The 12,171-nt window shown below is 23.9% G+C and overlaps 1 protein-coding gene across 6 annotated transcripts in view; it reads right to left on the bottom strand.

The window, feature by feature from the left end:
* Positions 1–12,171, bottom strand: part of LOC129614813 (long-chain-fatty-acid--CoA ligase 6) — a 38,688-nt gene that overhangs the window by 3,630 nt on the left and 22,887 nt on the right. The window contains exons 1-2 of one of the 6 annotated variants that reach the window (XM_055529707.1): positions 8,999–9,070; positions 2,630–2,988 (exon numbers count right to left, since the gene is read on the bottom strand). The exons of 3 other annotated variants lie outside the window; for them this stretch is intronic. In XM_055529707.1, coding sequence (XP_055385682.1) covers positions 2,630–2,701 — 72 coding nt within the window. In that variant the 5' untranslated portion in view covers positions 2,702–2,988; positions 8,999–9,070. Of the gene's footprint in view, positions 1–2,629; positions 2,992–8,455; positions 8,668–8,998; positions 9,071–12,171 lie in introns of those variants that run through there. 2 more of the 6 variants (XM_055529709.1, XM_055529708.1) reach the window with 2 other exon arrangements.

Genomic DNA, 12,171 nt, shown 5'->3' with positions numbered 1-12,171 from the left:
AATAAAATACTTCATTTAAAAAAAAATTTAAGCTATTTGAAATTACCATATAAATGTGACGTAAAATAATGAGTGCAGTAAAAAATATTTTTAATTTTTTTCCAATTGACAATATTGTTTGTTTCCTTTCCTATTGTGTTTACGATATTTATTTATTTTCAAAATTTATAAGCATTGCGACTTTTAATAAAAAATCACAAAAAAGAACAAATTGTTGCATTATAACTTGTTAAATTAAAGTCACGAATGGCAAAAGTGCAAACAGGGAAAATTTAAAAAATGAAACATTATTGAAAATTTTACACAAAAGTACACACATAATTTCGTATGTACATCATATGGGTATAGATGGCTTTATTTAGCATTGTATTAAATAAAATAAAGATCATAGAGCAATTTTGAGTTTTAGTGATTCATTTAGTCGCAGGGTAATAGCAGTATATAGTTACTTTTGTTATTAACATACATAAGTATGTACATATTGTATTGTCAAAAGTAACAATTGTTCCCAGATGGAGTACAAACATAAAACAATTTATTTGACAAAGTATAAACAAAATCGTAATGAAAATAAAGTTCGACTTTTAGAAATTCTAAAAACTTAGAGTTCAAGCAAAAACATAAAACAGGATTTTCTTTAATGGTATGTATAAATATGTTCACCATCAAGCGAAACTACCACTACGAATTCAACCGACGGCGACTAAATAATCTTAATTCATATTTTACAGCAGGCGGTTGTTGATATTATCTGTTTCCATGTGTGTATGACATTGTAGACAAAATATTGAATTCTGAATTTATTTTGCCATTTCGCGTTTCTCTGCGTTAATGACGGAAATCTTTCTCCGTTGGCGTTCACCGCTTTGGTTCTGTTTTTATACTTAAAAACAAATATCATTTATCATCATACATCACTTTCAAAAATAATTAAAAAGAATTTTTTGCCCTACAAATACCAAAAAATCCTATTGATCATAAATTATGAAAATATCGGTGTTTCATTTATTCTGATCACATTAAAAATATCATTTAATTTTTGATTTAGAATTTTCTCAAAATAGGGTATAACACTAAATGGTATTTATTATTTCATTTTAGTAAATTTGCAATTCAAATTTTCAAATCTTGTAATACATTCAAAATAAAGGTGCAAAAATTAAAAAATTAAGTGAAAATAAATAGAAACAACATGTCCATTCTTTTGATTTTTTGGCAGTGCAAAGTCTTCCTGGTCATTTGTATTTTGTGTTTGGCAGAGAATTTTTTTTTAAATTTTTTTATTTTGTTGTGTTTGCGGGAAGGAATTTTTATTCACGAAAAAATTACTAATTACAATTTTATTTTGAATTTCATTCATTACAAAAAAAAAATATTTTCTTAATTAAAATGATTAAAAGTTTTTCTTTTGAGAAAATTCAAAACAATTTTTAACTTTTCCCTAATGCATTTTATTTATATAGATTCATACATATGTACATGAAAGTGCATCACAAAGTTAAAATCGCTAGGGTGCAAACATTTTGTTTTGTTTTCTGACATTTTCTGAGTTTACTTTTAAATGTCTCATAAAAATTATATTAATTTAATATAATGAAATAATTTTGTTATTTGGAAACTACATTAAAAGCCTAACAATAAATTGGCAAGAAAAGCTGATTAGCATACCAAATTTAAAAATTTGAATATAAACACAAATGTAAAGTACCCAATTTAGCTTATAAATTTCATATACATATACATTTGTACTCTTATACACCCTAGTGCCTAGTCAAACAATGTACAATTTTTATGCGAGCAAATATAAATTGCTATTACTCTAATTAAATTAGATTTTGTAATTGATGTATGGGTAAAAATGCAAACAGGATCTAAAGATAAATAAATTTTTTCTAATTATGTTTCTGAACTTTTTATTTTATTTTTCATTAAAATGTTATTATGTATTATTTTCGTATATTTTTGTATTAAAATTAAATTACACAAAGGGGCAATATTAATATACGATTCACAGCATTTTAGAATATATTGTCATTTATTTTATACGTTCAGTTTAAATTTAAATAAAAATACAGAAAAATTGTTATACTATGTTTACTTTTAAACTAATTTCATGTACAAACGTTGGTCACAACATGATTATGTTATAAATTACCAATTCAGCGAATAAAATTGAGTCAACTTTCCGAATTTTTCAATTGGTATATTACCAATTCCATGTTCATAAACATTGTTTTCCGAAGTTGTATATCGGAAAATCTACTGTCGACTTAAGCAAGATATTTCAAGTACCCTCCAATAAATTAATCAGATATGTCAAATCGCACGGTCGCAAAGTTGCGTGATAAGTTCAAATCATAAAAACTATTAGATTATTGAATTGAACTTTCAACAAATTAATTAATTATTTATAGTTAGTTTAGAAATAGAAGTTGATTCTGATAATTTCATACAATTTTTTGAGTTAACTTATTTGCTATTCTTGGAAACGCATTTTATTGGAAACACATTGGTATTCTTGTTTTGTATTTTGAAAGATTTTCTTTAAATATATATATATCAAAAAGATGAAACACAATATCCGAAACACCCATTTCTCCAATAAGTACTTAATCATACTTTTTTGTACCTTCAATATGTCACTCTGTTGAGCCATGTCTATAGGGGCCCTTATTGTTGTAATTGTTCCACAGCAAGCCATATTTACTTTCACTTCTTTCTTTTCTTTTTACTTATAACATCAATTTATGAACAATATTATAACATTAAGAATGTATAATGAAAATTTTAAGCACTTTCTTATTTTTTCTTTTGTTTTTCTTTTGTCTTTAAATAGAGAAACAAACGTCAATATGAGGACACTTTTTTGTCACACTTTTCCTTTAAATAATCTTTCCATATTGCCTTCTTTTTTTCCCGTTTTCTAACTTTCCTATTTTCACTTATGTTTATATGTACATTTATTATTTTATTATAATATCATATTTTCTGCTTTTGTTATAAATTTAAATAGAAAAGAAATTTATAAAATATTTATAGAAATAAAATTTATTAAATAAAAATTAATAAATTAAGAATGTTTTATATTTTCACATTTAAAATTTTAAAATTATATTTTACATAATAATTATATTATGAACGTATGAAAGAATCATAAATTTGTTGAAAATAAATTTCATACCATAAATATTTTTTTTTTAAAATTGAGAATTTAAAAGTTAAAAAATAATAATATTAAAAAACACCTTAAAACTTTACATCTCATCAGCGTATAATCGTCATTTTTCTTCGAGTGATTTGATAAAGTGTCATTTTCATAACTCGCGGCCATTTGGTTTTTATCAAGTGATGACAAAGGTTTTCTAGAGTATTCTACAATATGATTAAATTACGAGTTTTTTTGATTTTAAAATCTCATTTAAATTGAAATAAATTTTTTTTTTTAATTTTAAATTTTTATAATTTTTTTATGATTAAAAAGTGTAGATTTTTTTAAAACATAAAACATTTTTATAAATGCCATTTAACATTTTCATTTAGAAATTAATTGTAATTTTTTTGAATTTAATTTTTATTTTTATCGTTATGAGTAACCATAATCGCTATGAAAATGTAAAAAAATATGAAGAAATTGGACTTTTTTTTATTGAAACCGTGTACATTTCTCCTATGTTACTTAAAATTCTTGTTCTTTAACCAAAAAAAAAAAAAAACACACTAATTTTTTTATTATTGTTTGTAGGTCACCACTCAACATCAATCACCACATACATGTTTAAAAAAAACTCTTAAACAGCAACGTACGGTCGATCTATATCCAAAGTCATGGTCAAGAATTTTAGTTTTGAAAATGAGCTGAAGGATGATGAGTTTTTAAAAAAAAATTCAAATTTTTATTTAATTTTTTTTTCTTGTTGTCATTTTTGGTTTGTTAAAATTAGAAAATTTTTAAAAATAATACAAAAAAAAAAATTATATTTTTATTTCATAAATAAAGTAATAAACATATTTTAATGTTTTATTTGGTTTTTTTCTTTATTCATTCTGGTATCGTTATGTTCCATTTGACAAAAAAGAAAAACAAAAAAGAAATGTCAACGCTTTCTTAGTGAATTTGATAATAATTGTTGGGTGAAGGTCAGTCATGAACAGAAATATTGAAATATGCATAAAATAAACGCTGTATCAAATAATATATGTACATATGTACACATTTACAAATTTCTCTTTAATTTATAAGTGTGAGTAAGAACATAAATGAAACAATTTCAGGTGGATTGAGTTAATGATCGCAATATATAATAATTGTTCTGCCAAGAATGCTTATGATTAGTAAAATGACTTCGATTTATAAAAAATCAGATGGTAGGGAAAATGTGAGAAACTTTCGACCTCTATCGATCTGATATGTATTTAGTAAAGTTATTGAAACCTATGTTAATATACAATATTCACGAATTAAATAAAACTAGATATTCATGTATATTCTAACCAAATCTAAATTTAAAAAGCTATCTATATATTATAATAATTACAAAATTGAAAATGCTCAAAACTACAGATATGTTGGTGTTATAATAGGGCGTCGTGTACCGGCGTCTGATAAATCAACACTGTACTATAGCCTTTTCAATAGCGAAGTTAAATATGTTATTACAGTTCGGTGCAACATCTTCTTAAATTGCGTCCAAACTATACAAAATAAAACAATTAAAAACTTGCTTGTTCTACACAAGATAACTTCTAATACATCATAAATTCAATTTTCTAAAAATTAGAGATTACAAGGACATAATGTAAGCAGTACTCATCTACAATTTTGCAAGTGAAATTATAAAATCTAACTCGGAAATTGAAAGAAATTTAGATGTGCACAGCGACAATACTGTAGAAATACGAATCCTATGCGGCATTTCCAATTTCCAACATGAATGGACTTAAACCAGTCTACAATTCGGACCAGTCTGTTCAAACACAAATGAATTTGTTATAACTTGAATTTTATTGAATGGTATGAATTTAATTGTATTGAATTCTATTATTTTATTAAGTAAGTACTCGTTACGAGCTACTTGTGAGTTTGCTTTGAATTAAAAAAAAGTTGATACATGCATGTACATATGTATATTTAGCTATTAATTTTGGAGTTTTGACAATTCGATTTCTAAGTTTTCAGTGCTTTTGGCATAGAGCTATAAAAGTACAATCAAATTATGAAGAAAAAAGCTATTTTTTCAGTTTTAATTATACTGCATCAGTGCGCTTTTAAAAACTCAACATTCATTTCTACCTTCAACTCAATTACAATGACAATAGCAATTTTGCAATCACAATTGCAATAGCAAAATTTCCATGTGCAAAAAAAAATACAATAAATAAGTATTTTATAATAAATTAAATTTCTAAAGACATTTTAATTAACACGAAACTTTTATTACATATATTATAAATTTGAAATGCAACTTAATTGTCTAAACAAGTAATAAATTTTATTACTGTGTGTAATTTTTGGTACATCAAAAAGTAAATTTTAAAATTTTTAAAGGCAATTTTCATTTAATAAATAAATAAACAAATTTGAATTTGTTCCCGGTAAATATTGCTATGTAAATGTACATACTTATATATTTAATGCATGAGTTAAGAATATGGGTGCCACATACATAAAAATGTTATAATGTTATATATACATTTATTATTTGTATGTATTACGTTCCATGAATATTAGTGAAATTGTGTGAAAAATTTTTTTAATTTTCTATTTTTTAGGATCACCTGTTGATTGTTTAAATCAAGTGAACATTTCTTGAACAAAAACAAATAAACAAAATTATTTAATTTTTTTTATAGAAAAGTTTATTAGAAATATATCGTGTGAAGTTTTTCGTTTACGAACAAGAAATAAATTCAAAATCATATACTTATACATATTAAAATATTTTTATGATTAAATGTTTAATTTAATAGTACACAATATTAAAATAATATTGAGCATTCCAATTAAATTTTTCACACAAATAAATAACACATTAACTCCGGTAGATGGCTTTAAATTGTTTATATAGAAAATAAAGTTCAAATAATGTAAAATATTTAATTTTATACATTTATACATAATATTAAGGTACAGAGGGTTAATTTTTGATATTATAAGAGGATTTGCATGCTAACAATGTCCTGTTAACACTCTAATCCAAACTACTCTGTAATATTACTCAAACCCAAAATGGTTTTAGATAGAATGAACATTTTTCTATGCCATTGAATTATGACAGAAAAAAAATTAAAAAATTTGAGTTTCAGAAATGTTTTTAAGCAGCCGCAATAATAAGTAATAAAGACATGCCATAAAATTCTTTACGGATTGAACGTGATAAGAAAAATTTTCAAAGTTTTTGTACTTAACGATTATTTGACATATACCAATAAAGTTTACAATTAATTTTGCAATTATATATTGTTACAAAATTATAAGTACAGTTTTTAGTCCAACATCGAAAATACGAAAAGTAAATTTTGAAAGTTACTCATGACAAGAAAATTCAGTTTTTTAATTGTCAATTACTCACTGTCAATAATTTTTTTCTAGTTTTTATTCAAGAGAAGATAAACTATATTAATAAAGAAAATGTCCAACTTTTAAACAAATTTAAATATCTGTTCTCATACGATTACTTCAATTAATTTAAGGCTACCAAAAATTAAGGAAATATCAATATTTTACGCAAAATAATTATTCATAAAGTTTTTCTTCATTAAATATTTATATGTATGTAAATGTTGAATGAATGCTATTTTAAGATTTTATTATTTTATTTTTTTGTTTTTAGTTTTCTGAAACGTCAAAAATGTCAAAAACTTTGTTTCAAAGAATAAAGAAACATTCAATTTCATTGCCATATTAATTATTTTAAATTTATTATTAATATTTTAAACTATAAAATAAAATTAATTATTAATTCCGTAATTACGACAAATAAATATATAATTACGATAAATATATGTACGTATGCTTGTATATAGTAAATATAAGAATGTATAAATAAAAAATCCCTGAATAGCATATTTATTTCAACATCCTTTATTTTTGTTTTTAATCGTAAATTGCACATAATCTTGTTTTGTCTATTGTCTATCTATTTTAATTATATTATCTACATATTTATATTTTGAATTTGTTTTAGTTTAAAACTATTTATATTGTATTGATTAATGTTTGTATTTATGGATGTATGTACAGTGAACACCTAAAATAATTAATTAATTTATTACAATAAATTGTCACAATAAATTGGTTCATCTATTAATGAAGAAATTTTGTTCTAATTAAATAAAATATTTATCGATATCCATAGAATTGGTACTATGTCAACTGTGAAAATTGAAACAAATCTGTGTAGGAAAAAAATTATTTACAAAATGAGTGAAAACCGATTTGAAATAATGATTAATTAGAAGGATTAAGTCAACATCCGGTAACTTGTTTAATTATAAAAGAAATAAGTCTTTGGGGCTCGTCATCATTGTTTTTATCATTCACATTTTTGTGAAGCTGTCACTAATTTTCGGTGTGCGGTGTCGTCATTAACAGCAATTTTTTATTCACTTATTTTTTCATTGATGAAAAGTAGTTTTTGTCTTTCATTCATAGTTACTTTCATTCCATATTTTGCGATAATGATGACAGGGATCCTTGTCTTTCTGCGTTTACACAATTAGTTTGTTAACTGTGCCGCTGGGCACAGTTACCTTGCAAAAATTTACATTTGCACAACTCTAAGAAACTATTACTTGAAGGTGAAAGGACAGATAAGTAAAAAATGTTATTCTAGAGAAATAACGTCTTCACTAAGATCTACTTGCTTGAATTTTCGGCTTTCTATTTTCACACATTTCTTTTAGAAAGCAAACAAGAAATAATTTTCAGTTTCTCTATAACTTTATTTCGCTTTTGCAAATTATTATGGCGTTAACTGTAACAAAACATATGTGCAATACTTTGTAAAAATGAATCTTAAATGTCAATTTAAAACCGTGTGGAAACAAGCAGAAATTTCAATAACAAACATAAAAGAAATTTATGTTTCTATAGTCATAAGTCATAACATAAGCACAATGCTGCATGAAAATGTACATTATAAACATATGTATAAATTAATCAACATTTATGCATATAAGATTAATTTTTTGACTATTCTTATACTTTTGTTTTTAATCTTAAGTTTTTAAGGTGTTTTTATTATTATTATTAAACTTTTTGTTTGTTGCTGTTCTTTCTTTGTAAAAATATTTTATTAATTTTTTTTTTTTGAAGGCTGAAGATCATCACATCACAGATATTCTATTATTTAAATGTATGTATGTATATTGATATATATATGAATATTTCTTAAGTATTTTCACATTTATAAAAAAATTTTATTCTGAATATTTTATATTTTATTTTTTCTTAGACCTTGCATCTTTGCCAACTTTATTTAAATTTTTTTTAATCTTTTTGTTGGAGCTACTATACTATAATTTAATTTTTTTAATTATTTTTTCTTCTTTTTTGTATTATAAAAAAATAACGAAGAAAAAAATGTTACTTTAAATTAAATTGTGTGTAAAAATTTTATAAAATTTTATTTTTTAAATTTCAAATTGAATAGATGGCGCGGGTCTATTTCTGCATTTTTTTAATCCTTAATTATAGGTTATGTTTATGTTTATTTTTTTAATTTCTTAGTTTATTTTGTATTTTAATTTTTTTTATTCAATCGTGTTGTATTTATGATTATTTTCTTAATAAGTGCACTTGATTAACAAATTTTAGAAAGAGAAAAATTAAAAAATTTGCAAAAGTGCCTTTAAGGCATTTTTTAATTTACGTAACAATTAACAAATCACTTTTTAATTGCTTGCCACCCTAATATATATAAAAAAAATTAAAAAAAAAAAAACTTTTTTAAAAAAAAAAAAAATTATAAAAATTTGTTGCCAAATGAATTTTTCCGACCGTTTTTCCTTAATAATTTTTTTTCCTGCAAAAATTTAACCGAATTGTCTTAAAGATCGACCACAACTAAAAGGAATTTTTTTTATTTATATAAAAATAAGAGAAGAGGAAAATACACATTCATAGAGTTAAAAAGTTGATGATGATAAACGAAAGTGATTTTCTTTTATTTTTTTAATTTTATTCTTATTTTTTTTATATTTATCTTTATTTTTAGTTTTCTGAAGATTTATTTAAAAAAAAAATCTGATGTGGTCAACACATAACCGACCGCATCAGATATTACAGAAGGTTATGAAAATGACTTTTAAATTTTTATTTTTAAATTTTAAGAAAGTTAAAAATCTTAGTAGAGTTTATTTTCGGTAACAACCAGAACTCAAATATTAAATTTCAAAAAATGCCATCAATTAGTTTCATAGATATGGTAAAAAATGTAAAATCAGCCCCTAGTTAGATATCCAAGCCCTGATCTTTACAAAAAAAATTTACAGATTCAATATTTTAACACCTCGAATTTAACCTTCTTATATGCTTACTTCTCGCAGCCTGATATATCCCAAAAATTGATCATTAAGTCCTACAGTCAAAGTGATCTTACATATAAAATCTCATCAAAATCGGTTCAGCACAACTTTTGATACATGCGTACACACACACAAATCGACATTTCGAAAGCTAAAACAATGGACCTACATACTTCTAAAAATAGTTTATTTACACTTCCCTACCGTGGAAGAGTGTGTTTCCACCGAAAACTCGGCATCCGAAATTTGGTGTCATCACATAACCTCCTTTATTGTATGCAATGCAGTCGGTAAAAAAATCAAAGGAAAACAATGATGAAATTAGGTTTTTAAAAACAATGTAATATTTTAATTTACTATGCAGTAATAAATTAATTAATAATAGTTATTCAATTAAGAATAATCCAATAAAAGGAGTGATCAAATACGGTTAGAGATTTGTTCTTCTTCGAATTTACAATTTAGTAACAATGTTGTGTATCGTTAAATTAAAATCGTCTTCTATTTAATGATTACCTTCAAAATGGTAAGATCCACTAGAAAATGTTTTATTTAGAATTCAGGCATGTGCAACCTTTTAGTCAATTTATTTTGCTTTAAGTTAAATTTTTCCATTAGATTATAGGAAAATTCTCGAAGAATATATTTTTGACGCTAGTAAAATCTATTGGCATTAAGAAATTTTAGTTCAATTTCTGGAAAGCTTAGATATATTTCTTACAAAAAAAAAATTAATTAAATAAGACTATAGGGGTGCATTTTTTAACAGATCGCTCTATGCACAATCCTCTTCCGAAAGTTGCTTGATAGTCCTGCCTGACAGCATGCTTTCTATCAGGGATTTCAGCGACTCCTGAATCCATAAATCTGCCAGCAGTACACTAATTGCCTGCGAAAAATTAAAACAAGTCTACATTTTCGCCATCTATCAAAAAACGCAAGACTATACTACAGAAATTATATGTCAAGGTTCTTTCTTGCTTTTCAAACTGGTACAAAATTCTGTAGAGATTACACATGCCTGATTTGCATTATTGAACTGTATTAAAAAGTTTTTTTTTTCAACACTGCATAATTACAGTGGCAACAACGACTAAAATTAGTATTTTCATTTACCTATATTTTTATTTGATTTTTATTTATTTTATTACTTTTGTTCAAGCGCCGTGACATGCAAATAAAGCTAAATCTAAAGAGACAATCAAAAATCTGAAGAATTTTATCAATTAAGGAAACTATTGTTATAAATTTCACACATAGTTGATATGTTACCTTTCACTTGACATAATACACACAAACATAATATATGTAGGTCGTACACCAAAATATTTTCAACAATTTTTGGTTAATATTACGCCAGAATGCATTATACTGATCGTTCTACTATATGAAAATTTTACGAAGTGAGGATCTATATTCCCAATTAACGTATACATAAATATGTATATACAAGTACATACACGAATTTTTTTACACTTTTTATTGTTATTATTCTTACAGTAATAAAATAATGTTTATTTTGTATGAAAAAGTTCGTTAAACTCGTATTTTTAAAAATTTCATTTCCTTACATAATAAATATGGTACTGCTTGAAAACCAATGGTACTATGATATACTGTGATAGTGAATTGTAGAATTTGAATCAAGAATACCAGGCCCAAAAAATACAAACGTAATCAAAGATGTACTCAATAAATTAATGGTAGTCAGTCACTCAATTACAATAGTTTAATCAATTTTCAATCACCTTTTATCGAAAAAAAAACTTACACAAAATTATATAAATTTTCTCGCTAAGCACGTTTCTTTATACTTTATAATTTGTGAGAAGTTATTTTTGTTTATTAAAAACACAAACTGCATAAAAAAAATATTCTTAATATTAAAACAATTTACTCTATCCGATTAAAACATATGGGCAGACAATCAAAACATGTTGTTTGAAAATTGTTAATTCTAGTTTAGATCAAAGTTCAAAAACGAGTCTACATAATTAAATGTATAAAAAAATTGTTTTAAATTTTCTCATCATTTTTTTTTCTTAAAAAAAAAAATCAAAATACATTGTACTACTTTTTGTAACCACATATTTAGCTAAAAAATTGCATTTAAGTGACAAAACTAAAAGTGTGTTAAAAAAACTGGTCAAAATAGCAACTGAAATTAAAAATGCACGATAAGAATTTAAAATATTTAATTGAAAAATTTAATTGCAACAATAATACGACCTTTTCAGAATGAATTAATTGACAACTATGCAAAACAAGACGATTAAAAGCAAATTTAAAAGAAACGAAATTATGATTTGGAAAATCGATTTATTTATCAATAAAATTTAATGAATCGATTATCTTAACGAGATTGACATAATATTTGAGCTATTAAACTTCATTAATGATTAAAAATTAAAATATTGAAATAAAAATTAATAAAGAAAAATTTAACATACATATGTACGTACATATATATTTTTATTATTAGCAACAGAACAGCTACAAACAAAATATATTATTTAACAAGAACTAAATTTAGAGAATTCATCTATCGCCAAAAGATACAAAAAAAATAAATAAATATATATAAAAAATGAGGTGGATCATCGACAATTTGCTCTAGAATTTGTACAAAAAAAATAAAAAAAATAA

The sequence above is a fragment of the Condylostylus longicornis genome, unplaced genomic scaffold (assembly GCF_029603195.1).
Source record: "Condylostylus longicornis isolate FDR11 unplaced genomic scaffold, ASM2960319v2 ptg000119l, whole genome shotgun sequence".
Taxonomy (NCBI): Eukaryota; Metazoa; Arthropoda; class Insecta; order Diptera; family Dolichopodidae; genus Condylostylus; species Condylostylus longicornis.
The sequence above is the reverse complement of the archived record's forward strand: the minus strand, read 5'-3'. Positions and strand labels throughout refer to the sequence as shown.